This window comes from Ammospiza nelsoni, chromosome 5, assembly GCF_027579445.1.
Source record: "Ammospiza nelsoni isolate bAmmNel1 chromosome 5, bAmmNel1.pri, whole genome shotgun sequence".
Lineage (NCBI taxonomy): Eukaryota > Metazoa > Chordata > Aves > Passeriformes > Passerellidae > Ammospiza > Ammospiza nelsoni.
Window position 1 is genome coordinate 67,148,741 of NC_080637.1, and position 21,359 is coordinate 67,170,099.

Consider the following 21,359-nt stretch of genomic DNA (forward strand, 5'->3'; position numbering starts at 1 on the left):
TGGCTGGGATTTCCACACTCCACTCAGCCTGCCAGCAGATTATTAACAGTTACAAACTGAAAGACCAGGAGGCACTGCTGGATGGACCCTCTCCAAATAGCTCACAATAAAATGTGCAAGAGTAGCCCATGGCAGAAGACAAAGATGTAACATCAAGATTAAATACTGCAATAAGGTGTTAGCAAGCAGTGCCGTTGCCAGGCTTAATTTTTTTCTTTTTTTGTCATGGCTTGGTACTGGTTACATGTAAGGTGAAAAGCAGCTTAGGAGAAAAGGCAAGGGCAGCAAGAGGGAAGAGCAAGGCTTTAGTGGCCATAATGTCAGAGAAGAGCAAGGAGAGGTCCAGGAGAAGCCAATAATTTGAGAAAGAGGCCAGCCCAGCTCCCACGAAAATCAGTGGGAATTTAACCACTCATTTCAGCAGGACCAGGATTAGTCTCAGCCACTAATTTGACATTCTGGCCACCTCTCCCAGTCCCTTTGTCATATGAAGCTTTTATTTTATTTTCCCTGTATGTGCGTCAGTCAGTTTTGTTCCACAAAGATCCTTCCAAAGCAAATATTTTCATTGCTTGCTGCTCTAAATGTGGCTTAGGGTAAAGGGCTTTTTTTCCCATCTCACTGCATACTTTCAGTTCAGTGCATTGCATATTCTAGTAACTAAACAACAATATGCTTAATGCTTCAAAGTGGCTTTCCAGCTGCTAGCCAAAATTGTAGAATAATTAACAGGTGCCAAAGGATTAATAAAAGGAGTAGCATAATTAATAGACACTATACAGAAAAAAATGAATCCCTGGCAATCCCGGGTGTTGTTGTTTCCTCCACCTTCTCTTAATTGTTTCCTGCATTCCTTTAATAAGAAAAAAAAAAAAAAAGAAAACTAGTGCCCTTAAAACACAAATGATACATATAAGCAACAATGCATGATCAGAAGAAAGAAACTGGCAACAAACTGCCTTCAGGTCTAATAAATGCCTTAGTTTAAAGAAACTGCCCAACTACCTGTTCAACTACCCTACTACTCATGCCCACACAGAACTTTATTGCACTATTTGGTACAGCCAAGGTCACAAAGATGCCAAACCAACACAGAAGCACTGGACTAGTTCTCACCAAATCAGAGTATCAAATAATAATACAAATAGCCATGCAAAAAGATTCCTATGAAATACTCACTAAAAATGTAAAGGCCTTCAATATAATCTTTGCAGAAAACTAAACAAATTTCCTTTCTGTCCTTAATGAGGGAAGTAAACAGACCATAATAACACAGGACAGAGAGATACCAAAATAAAAAATTGATCTCACTAGGTGTATGTGATCAGGCCTGCATTCTATGAATTTTATCCAAATCAGCTGTGACCTGGAACCTATCACACACTGGAAAACCAAAGGCCAGAACCCAAGCCTACACTTGAAACAAAAAGCACTCAGATGATTTTACAAACAGTTCTTTAGCTTTCCCTACCACCACTACACCCCAAAGTGAGTGGAGCCAAGACAACACTGCAGCCCCCAAGTAAAAGTTCTCCCCGCTATGAGGAGATGCATGTACTGTGACATCTCAAGTGTATCACTGCACTCTGGACATCAGTGCAGACTGCTGGGGGTTCACAAAAAAGGCAACAGCAAGAAAAATTAGTTTTGCCAAGAAGAATTGCTTTGTGTGCACAGAAAAGTGTGCAGAGTGTCTTACTATGACAATGGGCTGCAGGCATGTGAAGGATGCCAACATTAAGGAGAGAAGAGTAATTAGTTCAGAAGAATAAATGAACTTGTTTTTATGTTTGTATCAAGAGAAAACTCTGAAATCTCTGCCCATGAGATCACTCTCCCTAAACAAACACACACATGTTCCCAAGAGAAGATGCCCTTCAGAGATAAATATCAATCTGTACAAATCAACATAAGCATGCAAGGGGGAATGATGTTGCACAGGACCAGAGCATGCAACAAATCCTTTCTCAGCACTGGGATTTCTTCTGTCTCTCTTTTTGAAAAAGTTTTATATTGAGGGAAACAAAAGAAAACCATGAAGCTCATAGCACACATTTACAGTTGCTGTTTTAGCAAGCAAAGCACCTTATTTTAAACTTGTGTATTACAAAAAGGGAAAAAAAGCTGTTTTCTCCATAATTCAAAGCATATTAATAAACAGAAAAAAAAGGTTGTAATATCCATTTCTTACATGCTGTATCCTCTATCCAGTTCGAAGAGCTGCTTATTACAAGGCCATAGCATAAAATAAGGTGCTAATAACATTTTACCAGATGAGACAAAGAATAAAATGAAATTTTAAAAAACACAGACCCTCACCACACAACCCCACTAACCTTCTCTGTGGCAAAATGGAGTGTTTCCCCATAGATAAAGGGTTTGTAAATAGTTCCAGAAGACTTCCACCTATTTCTAAATTTTTCAGTATCACAATACCTGGGCAGTTTCTGTATTATGGATGAAATCAGCACAGCCTACCCGAGGCTCATTTGCTCACTAAGCAATGAGAAATAATTTATCACACCAAAGGAAACTGCTTTACTTATTGTTCTGATACTTTTGCCTGGTGCTCTCAGAGTGATCTGGAACATTAGAAACAGTGACATTTCTTATCAGAAGGCATAAAACTGCCTGAATCCAGAGAGTGCTCTACGTGTTCCATGTGAAACATTTGTTTCTAGGTCTGCCCTTGGGTCACCTGCACCTATGGCACAGGTAGATGAAGATGTGTGGGGTGGGACTGAACCATCAGAATGTCCTGGAAAGAGGAGGAGAGCAGGCCTGACAACCTTTGCATTGGATCTGTGTGTGTGAGTGGAGGAATTGACCACATCTCCCATCAACAAAAACAACTGTAGGGATGGAACATAACAAAAACTCAGACCTAAAAAATCCTTGGACTTTGCAAATCTAAACCCAACCTTTACACACAGCCTGAATTAGAAATTAGTTACTTTGCCTGACTTCTGAGGCAGTTTGGATTTAAGATCAAAGATGTACCTCAGACACAACTCTAAAAATAAACAAATAAACAAAAAATAAATGAGAGGAGTCCATGCAGGAACTGAAAAACCCTATATTAATACCTCTTAAAACCTCATGACACGAAATCCAAAAGGAACTGAGTTATTTCTATACACAGTATTAGCAAGACTACTGGAATATCATCTTCATGTCTGTTGTCTTCACTTTAAGAAGGATGTCTGAAGTGGCAATCGGTTCACAGAGGTGATATAAACAGAATTTGAAATCTGAAAGCTTAACAGGAAGACTGATAGCCTTAAGAACCTCTCCTTCCTCTACGGTTTAGCCAAGAAAAGGTTAAGAAGTGACAACCTAAAAGCACCTATATCAGGAGGAGTCTTTTGACAATATTTAGCAGGAAAGGCGATAATGAGATCTAATAGTTGGAAACTGAAGCTGACTAATTCAAACTATAAATAGGACACTTAAAAAAAAGCAAATAAGGAGATAATTAAGCATTAAAAGAACATCTAGAGACCTTATATCCTCCTCATCATTTAAGTTTTTTACATGAAGAGCAGAAATCTTTCTGCACATGCTGTAGCTCAGTTGCTGGACCTAAACACAGCAGTTACTGCATGAAGTTTTGTAACAAGAGATATAGAGATTATAAATCAACAGAGATTGTTTGAGAAATTCACAATGTCTGCTCCTGGCCTAGCTATGAAGCTATGAGTGGTTTTAACAGTGTTTGGGTGGTCTGTTAATTGACAAGTGTTTTGTGTCAATACTGACTGCATACCGAGCTACAAAATACTACACTGCCACTGACGACAATTAGTAAGGCTATGTAAATGTGTTCATGTTGTTTATGACCTCAGACACTAACTTTATGGAAGGCTATTTCACAGATATTTCATGATTAATCATCTGTGCTTTTACACTGCAACAAGTCAGACTGGTGTGGAAATACTGAAAGGAAAGAAGCCTTGCAAGTTTAAAAATGTGCCAACCAAAAGAACAGAAAAACCAAAACAAGAGTCAATGTGAAAGGTTGGATCACATTCTAAAAATACTGTGAGAGAAGTCTTCACTGAGAGGAAGCTGCATAAATCCAACACTATCCAGCACACTGGCTGGATGGGAAGGAAGCAGGTACAGCTTGTACCACCACTGTCAGCATCAGGAGTCTCTGCCTCCCTGCCTTCTGCATCTGCCAGACACAGTGGGGAGGGCAGTAATAACTGGAAACCCAGCTGTGATCCTGGCTGTGCAGTGGACACACAGTGGCTCCCACAGCAGAAGTAAACATGCAATGAGGAAAAAACCCACAAGATCTGGGGATGAACAGTGCCAGTATGGAAAAGAACTGCTGGAGAAAAACTGCTTCTGTGTTGGTTTTTTTGTGCCTGCTTTGGGTAAAGCACAGAAATGCCCTGTGAGTGTGGCAGCCAAGTCCTCCTCAGGCAGGGGAACAGCTGAGCAGCCACACACAGGTGCAGCCAGGCCTGGGAGCTCATGGATGCCCAGGCAGGGACCAGGCACAGTCAGAAACACTGCAGCAGCAGCAGCTCCCATTCCCACCAGGAAGCACAGAGAACTGGGCCACACAGGACATGTGACACAGCATGGGAACCAGTGACCTTGGGGCAGAGTAACTCATGGCCAGCAAGGGAGCGAGCATAGGACGAGAGAAATGCTTTAAACACAGTCTGCATCCAGAAAAGGAGTCTGTGTGGAAGACAGCAATGACGGTGTCTTGTGACAAACACGGACTTCCCCCTCTTCCCCCCGTAAAATCCCAAACCCGTTTGTCAGAGGGCAAAGCACAAAGTTTTGTTTGCTCCTGGCCCTCTTGTTCATTGTGGCTTAAGTACCCCAGGAATGTAACACCTGAAAAAAGTTTACTTAAAACATCTTTATTTCCATCAGAACTGCTTCCCTCCAAAAAGGAAAATTCCACTCTTCTTGTCACCCTCCTAACTCACCTCTGACTGGCCAATAGTCCTTGGCCTTTCCTCTTTGTCAAACATTAAATCACCTCAGCAAGGAAGTACCTGGCTCTGATCTTGCCCTCAGCTCCAGTTTTTGTTCCAATGTCAGTGATATGTCCTTCCTCCTTTGCAGCATCCTTTTGTGCACAGCTAAGCTCACTCCTCCTCCTTTCCCACTGCCTCTGGCAGCAACCATGCTCTACACTAGAGAGCCTGGGCATCACAAGTATTGGAGACCCCTCAGAACCTGAAAATAGCCACAGCACAAACAGCTTCCACTTGCCACAGCTGGTGAAACTCTGACCTTGTGCTGCAGAACGTAACCGAGCCATTCCAATAAAGTGGAAGGAAACACAGCACTTCCTGTCAGAACAAACGCCCCACATTTGTGCCTGTCACAAAAAACAGCCCAAATGCTTGACAAGGACTGCAGGAGATGGGAGGGGAGATTCAGCATGCTGTATTTAAGAATCATTTTCTTCAGTTAAAAACAACAGCCAGGAAAACCAAACCAGCTAAAGCTTATTAAAACAACAAAAAAAGTATAAAGCCAGGGACTTCCCTGCTCTCTTCCATAAAACCAGAAGCAACTCCTCACCCTGTCCCACCCCCTCCTCAGTGTAAGAGCTTAAGCAGCCTGGTGCTGACACTCACGCAGGTGTGCTGGCACTCTGAAGGTGTCGTCCTCCATCCTGATGGCCTGGTGCACCGGGACATGTAGTGGTGACGAGGTGTAATTTGGTTCCGGGCTCGCGGGAGGTGTGTACGAAATTCTTTCCTGCTGTTAAAAGAAAGTGGGGGGGGAGGGAGAGAAAGAGAGACGACAACGTGAACTTTGGAACAGAGGTATGAAACCATGGCAGAGGAGGTGGACGTGGGTGGAAGGAAGGAAGTGTGTGCCTGGTGATGTGCACTAGTGGTGCACCAGCTGCCCAGGGAGCCCCACAGCACACACAGAACACTGGCAGCCAGTGCTGAGAAGGGACTAAGAACCTTTTAGAGTGGCAGGATTACTTTTCAAGAGAGCCACGAAATTTCCAAGGGCCTTCTCAGAAATTTGCCAAGGGAGGAACGGGGAAGTGACATGCAAGAGGGGAGACTCCGAGGGCTTTTGTCAGTGGAAATCTGACAGCAAGTCCATGATACATGTGTGAGTACCACTGAAGTGCCAAAACCACTTAATCTTATGTTAACAAATCAGTCATGATCTGAACAAGCTAAGTGTTTAGCACTATACCCCTTCCTACCATTTTAAAGACATTAATCAGTAACTTTTGTCATTGCTGCAGAAAAACACATCACCAGACTACTCTATTTACCATCAAGTAACGTAGTACTCTTGTTTTTGCTAAGCAAGTTACTATTACCTTCTTTGAAGTAGTTTAACTTGCAACCAAGTACAGTCAAATTGAGCTAAAGAGCAACTTGTGAATGTTGTATTAGTTTCATAACTGTCACAATTAGGTTCTTACCTAGGAAAGTGCCTGACGAGAAATCTAAGACTGAAACTTCACGTTATCTGAAGGGAAAATTCTTCCATATTCTAAGCCTCCAATCATAGTATAAAATATACCTTTTGTAAATAAACATAGCCACAATTTTATAGAAACAAAAAAGCTATTATTATATGCTTCCTGGAAGGTAATGCACGTTATTCTCCAGAACACTGACACACCAGTGCAAGAATGGATTTACATCCCTGCACACACAGAAGCAGGAGGAGGTAATTTCTGATTGCAGGACAGTACGAGTGCAGGCTCTCACCCTGACCTTGATCTCCGGCAAACGGAAAACACAAATTTGGTGCTGAACCAAGAGAAGGTAATTGCTACCATGACAAACCACAGCATTATCACAGCCATGAGACAGGAAAATAGACTGAGGCTGATAGAGGCACCTGCAGAATGTAATGTAAGCACCCTTGCCACCAAAGGGAAGGAGAGGTTTGCAAAACCCTCTGCAGGCAGATTAGGTGACATCCAAAAATAAAGGGAACACCTAGAAAGTCGTGCAGCCACTGCTTCAAAGCAAGCCCAATTCATTCTCTTTGCAAGGTGCTGTTTGCTGGTCAGAAGCTCAGGCAGAACCAGAAGTTTACCCTCAACATCAGGAGTGCCACCACAACAGCCTATAACCACATGGCAGAGAAGACTGGCAGCATGTGGAGAACACACTATTACAGGTTTAGACAGAGCGAGAAGACAAGCTTGTTTCACTCCACCATCACTTTGTTATTTCTGCAAGTATGGCCCCTATGTCTGTCAGCTCAGTACTTTTTAAAGAGAAATTGTTCAATCTTATGTTCCTGTCTCCCACAAACTCAGCTTCTTTCTACTCATCACTGGCCAGGCAACGGCAACCCATTAGCCAGCATGAATTCAGTTTTGTGCAGTTACCAAACAGGGATGGTCACTGTGATGCAATGAAAGATGCACCTGTGGAGCTACAAGGCATTATTTGATTTTTCAGCTTCCCCAACTCCCTCCCTGACCCAAAGTGGCTGACTCTGTGCTTCCTGTTGCAGAGGGGTGGCTCTCTGTGCCCATCTGCACATCACCCCTGCCCCTGGTGCACAGCATCCCTGGAGGGCAGAGACACCTGGCACTTCCCAGCATTTCCTGCTGCCATCCACAGCACAAATATCGAACCACACTGCAGCTGCTCACTGTGTTCATGGAGACATTAATAAAAAGAGAAACTCTCTGAAACACAGCCACACAGATACTGCCTCTGTTAATGGGCACTGGGGGATAGGTGGGAGACCCAAAGTCCTTTTCCTCCCTCCTGAAGAATGCAGGATACAGTCCAAGCTCAGGTCACACTGCATGCTCACTGAATCACCACTGCAAAGACAAAGTGGCTTCAAAGGGTCTCCTCACTGCCCAAGAGCAGGTGGAGAATGAAATTAAATCCAGAACCCATCCATTTCCCTCAAGACCCAGGAGATGCTGTATCAAACCAAGGCATTATGCTTCCAGTATGTGCTGCCTTTACTGATCAATCTCCTAAAGGCATACCACAACTTCATTTATACCATGGCAGTTTCATTGAGGTTTACTGTTTTAAACAAATGTATTTGATTCATTGTTTCCTAGTATTCATAAGGACAGGACAGCCAAAACCAAACAAGATATGGAACTGCAGTTACTTTTCCCACACATCTTGGATATCCACAGTACTGTGTGAATTACTATTGGCAGAAGGCATTTTACAAGGCAGCAAGGGGAGTTAGCTATCCAATTCCTATTAGTGCCTTTGAAATGCCCTCTCTTGCTAATCCTGCATTTTTCTGTCAGCACCTTTAGCCTAAATATCAAAGCAATTTACAGACATTAGGTAAGTCCTCCTTTTCATTAGACACACAGACAACCTGAGTTACAGCAAGAGCACAGCTCAAATGAGCTGAGTAATTTCAGAGTTAAGCTGTCTTGAAAAAGGACAGCATGTGCCTCTCAAGGGCAATACATTTAACAATTGCATGCTGAAAGAGCTGCTCTGGACAGATTTCCAAAAGGTGTGGAATGGTAATGGCACAGGGAGGTCAAGACACTGGGCTTGTGGAAAAAATGAGCTTAATCCCTGTTTCCAGCATGGGGCAGCAACGTGGCTGGCAGCAGAACTGCGAGCACCAGTCCAGTTCTACAGCCTGGCCCTGCTCAGTGCTCAGCCACAGGCAGTGCTCAGCCTGCACAGTCCATGCACAAGGTCACATGTGCTCCTCCAGGCTCTCTGAGGCTTTCTGGAGTCACGTTTCCAGGAGGCACCTCCTGTGCTCACACCACTGAGAAGGGACTGCATTAATCCCCACAACTCCAGGACTGCCCAGTGCTTCTCTCTGTAGAACCCACCAAACTAAAACATGGCTGGTGTCTCATGCTTCTAAGGTTATGCAAGCAGATACTCTGCCACTAGGAATTTTTTTATTGAAAGCATTTCCTAACTAGTCAAGTTTAGTATTTCCCTTTGTATTAAGGCCAAGAATGGTAGGCTTGTTCAAGCCACAGCTTGGGAGGAAGGATAGGTAGTGCTGGTAGAACCTGCATGAACCTTGCGTGTTCCTGAGCAAACAGCCTTGCTGCAGCTTAATGTACTGGTAAAAAAACCAAATCAATACACATTTGATGTGGTCCTGTGAGATTTTTGGCGATGAGTGCTAAGAAAGAGCTTGGTACTACCACATTCCTTATTCACCACCTGCCAGGGGACTCTATAAACACCTAAACCTACAAGGGACCAAACGCTCAGCCCCAAAGAATTACCAGCTAAGAAATTTCAAAATAGCAACTCCTGAGCATTTTGCCAGTAGCCACAAAGAGGTGACTAAAACAGAAGGCATATTGCTTGCTGTCATCATTTTTGATCAGTTTCTTCAGCTCAAAGGGGTCAAGAAAGTTTCACCATGAAATTTCACGTTGCTTACAGTAATTGGGGAGCTACACTGAGTCAGTTTTCATGGAAAGCCCTCCCTGGGGTTTACTCTGGTGGCTGCTGCTCCAACGGGGCCACCTGGACAAGCAGCCAGGTCTGCATTGAGCAGGACATGCTTTCACCTGCCCAACTGAGCAGGGACAGGCTGAAACACATGGCCAAAAATCAAGAGAACATATGGGTTCTTTCTCTTTACTAAATATTCAGCTGCTGAGAATGCCACAGGTAAAGCCATCCTGTGTAAATGAAAAGCTGCACTGACTGTGACTATGTAGTAGGCATGTATCTAACAGCTGACTGCACTCCCAAAGCCATCAAAGGACACACTGATTTCAGTCTGAAGAATTGGGGTACATCCTTTACTGACAAAAATTACCTGAACAGAATTTTCTCTGTCATGAACACAAATAATTCATACTGCTAAAATAAAAATATTAATTAAAAAATCAAAGTATCAAAATTAAATTGAAAAGAAGTCTAGCAGTTGAGGATGAGGGAGGCTGCAAATAAAAACAGCTTCAAGCTTTTGATAGAATTGCACCCTTCTAAACTCCAATGCAACAGCCTTGCAATCTAATAGTCTTTCTGTCCTTTTACTAAGTTCACTCATATGGCAGGCACAAAGAATATACATGTTTTTGTAGAAATGAAAATAAAACACGCAAGAAAGTCTGCTAAGCATGCTCTTACGTTGTCCCACTGACATGATTATTTCAGTAGCTGGATAGGTGGCATAGTAAAACTACTTTTTAAAATTGATAAAGCAAAGAAATGCAATACCTATGCAGCAGTTTTCAGGAAACCAAAACAGGCAATGTGGTCTGCAAATACCTTGTGCTGGACAGAAAAGGCAGCTGACCTTAATCACTGAATAAAAGCTTTCTCCTGTACTGCACATAATGATACCACACAGGGAGAAAGGAATTGAGAGTGAAAGCTGACACACATTTGTGTCCCAGGGTGCTGTGTTCCTGTGCCATGAAATGGAAAGCCAGACCAAGGGACCAGGAGCCAGGGGCAGCCTGGGAGGGTCTGGTTTTCCCACTGTGGATCCTCACAAGAGTAGGTGGCTCAAGCAAAGCAGAGGGGGGAAAAAGGGCCTTAAAGATAAGGGTGGTTGGGGGAAAATGATGTGTTTGCAGGAAAAATTCAGAAGGCCCTGAACATCTGGGCACCCAGCAGGACAATGACAGCAAACCAGCCACAGAGAAAATCAGCCAGAGATTCAAGCAAATCAATCCTTAGAGAAGCAAGTGAGGAGAAGAGGAAAGGGAAGGAAGACAGATGCACTGTTCACCAGTGGTTTGAGTGCAGTACCACAGCTGGATATGAAAGTCCAGAGACCACTGTGAGAGGAGTTCCATGGTCTAACTTAGGGAGCAGGAAGGAATCAGAGCCTCTGATGGACTGAATGGCACATCTGGGGACCTTGGTCAGTGTTAGAGTTTGCATACTCCAACCTCTGCCACGGACAAAGGCTCAGACCCCAAAATGAACCAACTGGAGCTCTGCAGTAGCAGGGGATGAATTCAACTCTCCACTCCCCTCCCCTCCCCCAGCTGCTGTCGTCTTCTTAATTTCCATGGCAGACATCTCCTAATTTCTGATCCCATTAATACAGCAATTCACGTCAAACCTATAGCAGCCTAATCAGCACACCATCAGTAATTAGAGAAATTAAAACAAACACAGCTCTCTGGAATGGACCTTATGCAAAGCAGCACTGGGAAAGATTAACATCTCGTTTCCTGGGCAGAAAGCAGAGATTGTGTCAGTAACCTCAGCAATTTTGTGAAGTTCAGTTCCTCCCTGGCTCCTCCTTCCAGCCTGTCCTCCCTGCACAGGGGCAGGTGATGGCTCTCCTCTCATGCCTCAGTCCTTACTCAAGCAAATAAAAAACAAACACAGTGGTGCAATGGTTCATCGCAAAGGGAAGGGGAAAAGAGACACTGGGGAAGTTCATGCTTCTCCCATAGTGATTACAGCCACTGTCCTAATTAAATTAAAATTGTACAGACAGCAATACCAATGCACTTGAGTGCCATGAAAAGGCAGCTTGAGGAGGTCAGTGCTGTCATTGGAAATGCCATGATACAGCTGCATTATTGTACAAGCACTCCAAAATATTTCAAATTAGCAAGTATCAAAGCAGCAAAAAACTAGCTTAACCACACGCTTAAAAAGTATTTTTTTGCTGCTAATATGGGGGAATAGAGCATAGAACAGGTTATGTGCAGATAGTATCAGGTAAAACTAGAAGATAAAACTAATGCAAAAAGCTCAGTACAGTTCATCAAAGGATCAATCATTTATATTTATAATAAAGAATTTCATCTGCAGATATCACAGTTAGGCAGCAGAAAATACACAAGAGGCAGATTCTGGTTCAGAGTTTGGAAGCAGAATCATCATAGCCCAAACAGGGGTAAAGCCTTATCTATGCACCCACCCTTGCAGCGAGGCTCCAAGGAGAGGCAGCAAAGCTGGAACTTGGCCCCCTGACCTACTACTTCAAGGCAGAAGTCAGCCATGGATCCAACTGCCTGACATTAGGAAACCATCTGCCCCCAGCCCTTTTCAACATGTAACTCCAAAATTTGCATCCTGGGGTTGTCACTGCAAAGCTCCTCTGCAGAACTTGCTGCTGACCTGTGTTTAAGCAGGGCATGGAAAAAGCTGGGCCACTACTGCAACCCATAGGGTCCCTTTGGCATCTATACCATGATTTGTTGGTACACTCACGCCACAAAAAGCACCACAGAAGGCTCAAGAGAGACAGTTAATTGTATAGCTAGGGAAAAAAAATCCCACATGAGGCTTTGAAGTACTGTGGCCAGTGAGTAAGCAGCAGGGAAGCAAGGAAGGCAAGAGCAAAGAACTTTCCAGGCTTAGCTGCACGTCAGGGATATTTCAGTGCACTTTTTGTGCTCTCTTTTCCAAAAGAGGCAGGGCTGGGAAGCCTCATCTCTGTCACACATGGTGGTTGTACAAGCCTGCCTGCGTGCGTGGGAATTGACACCCTGCACACTCTTGCTGCTGTCATGTGCTCATTTCAGGGCAAGGCTCCTGCAGGCCATGAAACTGAGATGGGCAGACTAAGGGGAAACATGGTGTACAGGGAGCTGCCCTCTCATGAGTTATGGGAAAGCTCCTCTTCTGCATCCCAGGGCTGGCATGGCACAAGTGTTTGTACTTGGTTGCATTACTGAGCTGTCACAGTTGCAATGTTACTGTGCACTCAAACACACATCCAAGGACAATCAGCATTTCTGATCTTCCTACCATGGCTGAGCATTGCCTTCTGAACATTTCCACTGAAGCCAGAGTTACTGTGAACAGGGTCCTTCACAAAACAGGATATCAAATATTTACATAGCACAAATCACAGGTCAGAACTGTCACACAGACCAGGTCAACTTATTCACTGTCCTGGGATATCTAACTGCCCATCAGTTAAGTAGTGAAAAAATCATGGGAGAGTAATTCACATAAAAGTCTCAGCTTCTTTTAACCCTCAGTCACTGATGGAAACAGAATTCCTGTAGAGCTGCAACATCCTGAAATACACATTTTGAAAATACCACTTACAAATATAAGAAATTGCTCTTCTTGGTCCCAATACACAGCTGGATCCTGCTCCCATCTGTACCTGCAAAATTCTTCAGTGAATTTTATTTATTTATTTATTTTTAAACAGTGTTTCTTGTCCAGATTTACACTGGTGGAAGTAAAATCCACATATGGGCCTCAGTCTCTCTGTAACTTAAGCTTACTTACATTGGAATACACAGCACCCCTGCATTCCCACCACAGCATTTCTCCACACTTCAGGCTTCTGGCAGACTTTCCATGAAGAAGGACATGCCAAATGCCCAGAGAAACCTGGGAGTGCCATGCCAAGGTCTAATGCTGCACCTTACAGTTTGTAATCCTGAAGATTCAAGCAGTGCCACAGTAACCCAGCACACACAGCATGGCAGGGAAGTGTGCCACATCCCCTTGTTCCAAAACACCTCTAAGTAGGTAAAAACAATTTTCCAGAGAGAATCTAGGCCAGCCTGGGAATAGGACAGCTAAAATAAGGGCTGCTGGTGAAAAAATGGGCAGATCTACTTGAGTAAAACTAAACAGAATCCTCAACAAGAGAAGACAGCCAAATAAAATACCCATTCTCAAAGACTGCCTTAGTAAGCTAGTCCAAAAACAAGGGATCATGGATGACTGCCACTATAAAATATCACAAAGATTCAGATTATTTAACTCCCAACACATTAAATGCAAAGGCAGTTCCTAGAAAGGGCCATACCTGCACTGACCTTGACTACTGTACAGAAACTGGATATGGAAGAAACATCAAATTACAATCTTCCTCTCCCCCTATGCTTTCACCTACTCCAACTACTTCAATATGAGCAACATTAAGATCAGTGTGACTAGAAAAGGAAGCTCTAGCTGACAAAGGAGAGTATATAAAAAACAGCTGGTAGGATTTCAGAATGTTAGAATAGAATACTGCATCCTGCACATTTGCAGGCTCTTCATTCTGCATCATACACACACCCACCCCTATGTATGCAAGACAGGCAAGTTTAACAAGAGTCCAACAATTCAGCTTGTAAGGAAGGAATACAGGGACCACTGAGCTGGACAGAACAAAGGACAGATACAGCCCAACATCCAAAAGGAAATACAAACAGAGAAAACATATTGCAGAAGGATAAGCTAGTAAGAAGCTGTAATCAAAACATAACAATGCATTGGGAGACCACTGAAAGAAGCTAAGTTACATAAAAAAGAAACAAAATCTGCAGCAGGTCAGCCTATTAAAAAATGGACTTTTTTTTTAAACAAGCTATTTAACAGCTTTTGTAAGGTCTGGAGAGTCAGCAGTCTAATAGTATGAGAATGCAAAGTAGAAGAAACTGAACTTTTTGCTGATCATCAGACACCAAAATATTACTTAGAAAAAGAAAACAAACCACGTGGGGGTAGTGTGAGGCACAGTAAAATCTTTTATTTCCTATAAAACATGGTCCTTCCAGCACAGGACCATCAGGATTGGCAGAACTTTTAGGGGAGTTTTTAAACATATTTGTAGAGAAACAGCTGGTCATGGTACTGCATATCTGATCCAAAAGAGTAGATGTGCTTTCATGTGTGTTTTAAGAGAAGCTGAAGTTCCTGAGCAAGACACCTACCACCTCTAAGAAGTGGTAGATGACAGGCAAAGAGCAGAGCCTGAATTCAACAATATGGTCTATATTGCATGGACAATGACAGGGTCAAGTGATGGCTCTTTATTAAATGCTTTCTCTTCCATTAATGCTGCACACTCTAATGATTTGCCCATTGCTATTAACAAATCTGCCATGTCCCTGCCTGGAGCTAATAAGTAATTAACTAAGCAGGTGAATATTGTGTTGCGTAAGGAGAGCTATTAGCAATCCTTTCCCAACTGCTCTGAAAACAAGAGATGCCTTCCAGGTATGACCTGTCCATGTGACAGGGTACACCCCACACAGACCTTATTCCTTCACTCTGGAAATTCCAGGGGCACTCCCAGCACTCAGCATAACACGAAGTGGATCAGCTCCTGTACAGGGGCGCTGCACAGGGCTGGGTGGCAGATGCCAGGATAAAACAAGCTCCACACAAGAGGTTTGAAGAGAAACAGTGAGGACCCGAGTTTGCCTGTTCCCAGACCTGCTGTGACTCTCCAAAACAACTTGTGGCACTACCACAGCCCTCACTGCCTTGGTTGTGCCAACAGGACAGTGGGATAAATGCTGAGGTCCATAGGTGTGTCAAGCCCTGTGACAAATCTCAGTTTAGCTGCTCTCCTTCTGCCACAGTTTTTCCTGTTCATTAAGATCCCCAATTGTTTTAATTGCTCCTTTCAACCTCTGCATCGCTTTTTGTTCTTCCTCAAATTATTATTTTGTTTTAGCTCATAATCCTGAAGCATTGGTTATGATGTTGTTTCTGGCAGAAGAGAAGTGCTGAAGTTTTCACTCTGGTTATCTTTGGCTTGTTTTCACAACCAAGCATTGCTGGTTCACCTCTGAATGGACACTGCAGTGAGAGCCACTCCACCCTTACCATAAGGCTGCCTCTGACCTGCAAATATTGCCTCACTACACAAGCGAGAAGCTTGGGAACTAAGCCAGCTGAAATAGAGTAAACTTCAGACTTATTTAAAAAAGAAAGTAAAGTACAAGTCTTAAGCCCATTTTGACTCAATCTGAAGGCTTCTTCATGGTCCTTATTACTACACTATTTAAATATGTCCTGTAATACCTTTAGCACTTTCTTGCAATGAAGGGAAGTGTTATTACACTCACCTTTACAAGTGGAGGGACCAAAACATTAACAGATTAGGTACCCATTCAGGGTACAGAGGCTGAGGAAAAACCTACTTTGACACCTTAGAAAACAGTATGTTCTCCTAAGAACTCTGTTTGGCTGTGAACTCGACTGTTAGGACTTGACATTTATACAGTGACAGCACTCAGAAGCAAACAAACACTGCACCATTGCCCAAAGTGTTCCAGAAATAGTGAGCAGAGGGCAGCCCTGATGAGCTCAAAGCCAAAATACTCAAGATAGTGAAGCACCACAGGAAGGGCCAGTTTGAATCCCAGTTTATAGTTAGGAACAGAGGTGCAGGAAGAAGCAGCAAGTCTCCTAAATCCCATTTCAACACTCTACCCACACAACCATGGTTCTGGGGTTATGCTGCTGCTCTAGAAACAGAAGGATGAACTTACAAGAGAAGCAAAATGACATGGACAACTTGCAAAAGCTCTCAGAATGCATTTCATTTTGCATTTTAGCATTGATTTTAAACATCCTCCTCATGGGAGGGAACTTCTGATTTCTAACTCTCCTCCTTGTCAACGCATTGACTGAAATCTCTCGGCTCACAAGCAGCAGCAGAGACGGCCTAAATCAGAAGGGAGCTTCAAAGCTGTTCCAGAAACACATCCCTCCTTTGCCACAAGAATCAGGACAGAGGCACTCCAACCCTTCCCACGGTTATGCAACAGCACAGATCCATTTGGGAAGGCAGGTTTCCCTCACCCATCCCAACTCCCAGCTACACAATCTTCAATACCAGCACAGCTCTCTCCTCTACAAGCAAAGCAAAACAGGGGGACATCAATCACCCCCAGTTAATCAAGCAGGGTGTGTTTGACACCAGAGCTGAGCTGTGAGACCGTCAGAGGAAATGGGGGAAGGAAAAAAAACAAAAAAACCAAATCTGCTTACAAGAACCATGATAAAATGCTTCTTCTGCTCCTACAGCCAAGAAGGTGACTGAGACAATATTCCCAGCATCTGAGGGAATGTTCCTTCCAGTGCCCATCCCCACAGTCCACCTCACACACAGCAACAGCTGAAGTTTTCATTAGGAGAAAATTAACCCCTTTTTTTTTTTAAGCTGGCAACAAAGACATAAGACTTTTCCTGGCATTTCTCCTGTTTATACAGGACCTGCCAGACCGGTTGTGTGATTTTTATACTGCTTTCTTTTCCACAAAGTCCTTCGAAAGGCAGAATAACAGAAAGCAACTAAGGAAAAAGTTTGGTTATATCGGTCCAAAGATCAACCCTTGGTAACACAGCTGAAAAATCAAAAATTAACCAGAATCCTCCTAAATTTATTTGGACTATCTGAAGACCATAGTTGTTTACATTTATTATTAAGACTGTGTTGAAGTAGAACAGCTGTTTTGAATAGTGGCAGTCCCATTTTAAGTTGTTTAACAGCTGAAGAGGTAAGTTACATGGCAGATAAAATGGGAAACTGAGTAGTTTGAAAAAATAAATTGACAAATAAAATGAAACACAGAGTAGTCAAATGAACTGCTCAAGGTAAGCTGAGGCAGAGATCAGGTCTTCTGAGCAACCAGCTAGTTTCCTGCATATTCAGTCTGTCACTTGTACATTGCACATGTCTAATTCCCAACCAGTACTGGGATACGGATGCCTGAACTCCAACAGCAAACAGTTCTGAACCCCAGAAACTGATGCCACTTTATCCTCCTATAAGGCAGTAGGCAAAAAATTATTTATCATTGCCTGGCTCTAAGTGCGCTGCCAGGGGTCTGAAGACCAGAAGTGGTAACAAATGTTAGTAAACATTTCCCTCAATACAAGCAATCTGACTAAAATCAAAATGTTACACCAAAAATAGCCTTTTCAATTGCTACATAGGGTTTTTTTTTTTTTTAAATGTTGAGGACTGTTGTTTTGTTTGGTCTTTTTCAGAATAACAATCTTGAGTGCAGCAGTACTCAAGAGTACACTTTCCACTTGGCCTTTGATTCAGAAGAAATTTCTGTTTTGATATTAATTTTGCTGTCCACTTGCACAATCCTGGAGCAAAATTAAAAGTAAAATGCAAGTTCAGCTTTCTGTTGGAGCGCTCTAATGTCAAAATCTACCCCCAGAACAACAACAACAAAAAAATATAGACATTAAAAGAAATTAAAAGAAGAAAAGAAAGAAATAAATCAGTGGAGTGTACCACAGCAGTCCTGTCCTGTGATGGCACATGAAGCACAGCTTCCCCCAGAGCAGAAAGGGCTGTGGCTCCACAAACCAAACCCTCATTTTCACCGGGCTGCACAATAAAGGGTGAGATAAACCCTGAGCAAACAAACGGGCAAAGTTCGAGCCTCCAGCTGCTCCTCACGGGTAGCTCTGAGCTGACACACCTGCTGCTCTGCAGCCACTTCAGCTCCCCGAGGCTTGGGCTTAACAGGACCTGCCTGTCAGCCAGAGAGCCCAAAGTCATTCACAAACAATTGGTGAGGGATAGACAATCTCAGTGCACAGCAAGTGAATGGGCACCACTGCTTACACACCTGCAACCAAAAAAAAATTAAAATCAGAAAGCTGTTGAGAGTCCTTAAAATCACCTTAAATGAAAATAACCTCCTAACACTGGCAAGCTCCACAGAAACATCACCTCCAATGTCTGCAAACTGAGTGTCCAGCTCCCTCAGTGGCCACCACAGAGGAATTCAACAGTAATATCTGCATTCATGGTGCAAGAAAGGATCCCTCAAAACAGACTGGATGCTTATAAACCGTGTGCATCAGACTTCATAGGCACAGTGAGGCCATCCCACAGATTCCTCCTCTACAGCCTGCACCCCTGAGCTGCTTTCAGGCTCAGACAGATGGACATCCCACTGATGGGAGTGTGATTCTTCACACCAGGAGAATCCAATCAGAATTAGACACTGGGCACATGATGGGATGATATCCATGCAGCAAACTGCAGCTGTCATGCTGTCAACTACAGACCCCTGTTTGCCTCCTGCCTTCAATCCAGTGCTAAAATTACATAACTTTGTGAGCCACAAAAAAAAAATAAAACCTATTTTTAAATTTATTTAGCTTCTCCTCTTCCTATCCCCATCCAAACTGGAATCACAGTACAATGATCCAAGGTCCCAAATGGAAATATTAAAGCTACTAATACATTTAAAATCAGAGTAAGCCTAAAACTTTTTACTGGCTTAACTGATGTAGGTGAAATAGTGGACAGTCTCTCAAGCAATGCTCTTCTATCTTTCAACACGTGTATGGACATACATTTATGCTATAGATGCATGTTACTACATATCTCTATTTCAACTTTAATCCTAATGCCAAAAATTATAGTATTAATCAGAAACCTGTGCTGAAACTCACCTCAGCCAGCATGTATGAAAAAATAAAAGCAAGATCTTAATATTTGATGTTCCATGAACTAAGGTGAAAAAAACCCTGTGAGCAAGCATGTACATTCCTACTGACAAGAACTAGGGGTTTTGGTAAGCACTGGAAATTGCAAACATGGAAAATAAAGATACTACAATTTTTAGGGAGCAGAACTACCTGCTCCTATTACTTGCAATACCTGATGACATAGTTTGTGATACCTTGCAGCGTGGTAATACCCCTGGCCATAGCTAAACCTGTAATTACAGAATTACAGATGGGAAAAAAAACCCAAAAAAAATCAAACAAAAACCCCCACAACCCACCACCAAAAAACCCCAAAACATCAATCCTCTTGGGAGATGCACATATCACGCTTGGCACATCAGAAATTATTATCAGATGTACCCAGAGCTCCTAGTTTGGAGACAGAATGAGGAATCTTGTTACTAAGAGACAGGTGGAAGTTTAGGGGCACAAATTCTCTAGTGCATGGGAGAAAAGAAAAATGGGAAATAATGCTATCTCACAGATACAGCAGAGAACATGAAAAAGAATCAGATATCAGTGAGGAAAGGAAATACAAGAAACCCATGAGAAGAAGTGAGAGGAAAGACCACAAGTCCCCTTGTTTGTAGAAGCAGCGAAGACTCTTGCCTTCAAGAGCTGTGAATGTCAGAAGAAGCATAAACATCTTGTTTTTGTTGAAGGTGGTGGGGCTTCTTCCAACCCACCTTCCTCCCCATCATGGAAATACAAATTCTAAGGGCAAGAGCTATGCAGACTTCAGAAAAAACTGCAAATCCAAACACCTGTGCAAGCCCTAAAGAACAGCCCTGGAGATGAGAGGGAGAGATGGAGTTTCCACTATTCAGAATATAGGTCCTATTAATACAATGAAGGCAGGTGGGTTTTTTTTGTAAAAGAAAAATCATTTTATTCCACCCTCACACCCCAGCAACTTTAATCAACTTTTAAACCAAAATTGCAAGATTTCTTTTGGTCAGCCAACACTAGCTGCATCTGAAAAATTACTTAGATAAAGCCACCTCCATTCTTTACAGAGATGCAACTCAACACTAATCTTGTTATAAAACTCATTGCTATGCAAGGGGTCATCTAGAAGCTCCTTTGTCCTGTATTAATTTGAACCAGCTTATCTCAGTACTCATGAGAGCAGACATTGCAGCAAACATACAGCATGGCACTAATCTCAGCAGTGGTGTATCAGCCCAGGACAACCAGCCAGAAAGGTCACCCTGAAGTCACTGCTGGCTAGTAAATATTCTCCTGTGTTAGTAAAAGGGAGTCAGTTGTAATCACATCCTTTGAACTCACCCTGGACCACAAATTCCCATGTAGCCAAAGCCCTGGGTTTAATGAACAACTGCAGGGATTTAACTCCTGCTCCTCACTGCCCTGTCACCAGGAGCTACAATCCAAAAGCAGTTTAGGCAAAAGGGAATGCAGGAGTGCTCTTTAGCTGCCCCAGAGCAAAGTCCAGGAGGCACCTGAAGCCACTGGGGCTCAAACCCAGGCAAAAATGGCCCTCAGGTTAAGCAGAGGAATTTGATTAGCTACACACAGCTGCTGAGTTAGTGGAGCTGGCATGGCTTACACTCTACTGTTTTCCTAACTTTGGAAACAAGGAGTTTCAACCACTTCAGCTCAAGAAGAAAGCAGCACTCCAGTGGAGGTAAGGATGGGTATGCAAACAGGAAAGGGAGTTACCAGGTGTACTGACAGAGCAGTGAGGATAAATCTTTAGTGGTCAGTCTCTCAAGGTGTTCGGTTTTTCCTCACTTCCTACTAAATAATGCTATTTAAGGTAAGCAATCTAGACCACTATTCAAAAACAACCAAAAAACCCCACACCACACTTCCCTACTCCAAAAAATCTAGCACAGGTGATACAATCTGTATGATCATATATTATGTGCACAATTGACATATCTATGTTCCCCATATCCACAAATTATTCAACTTCTTCCAGCCAATTTGTATAGCAATGAGGTTAATCCCTGGTGCAAGTTCCCTGACACAGATTTACAGGGCAATTGTATCATTACAGAACATTATTACTCACACAACTATCTTTTTCTTTACCTATAAATTTCAGACATTTGTTTCAGAGAACAAGGGAAGAACAAACAAAAAAAGCTTTGCTGACTTAAAGAAACACTAAATCTAGGCCAAGAGTAAATCCTCAGCATCCAGAAAGACGGGATTAATTTCTAAACAAAAGACACTACTTGCCCA

General features: G+C 42.9%; 1 protein-coding gene across 2 annotated transcripts in view; it reads right to left on the minus strand.

Annotated features, from left to right (window-relative positions):
- ETV6 (ETS variant transcription factor 6) overlaps nt 1-21,359 on the minus strand; it is a 124,890-nt gene that overhangs the window by 76,800 nt on the left and 26,731 nt on the right. Inside the window, exon 2 of one of the 2 annotated variants that reach the window (XM_059472765.1) lies at nt 5,613-5,739. In XM_059472765.1, coding sequence (XP_059328748.1) covers nt 5,613-5,739 — 127 coding nt within the window. The remainder of the gene's footprint in view (nt 1-5,612; nt 5,740-21,359) is intronic. The other variant, XM_059472766.1, reaches the window with a different exon arrangement.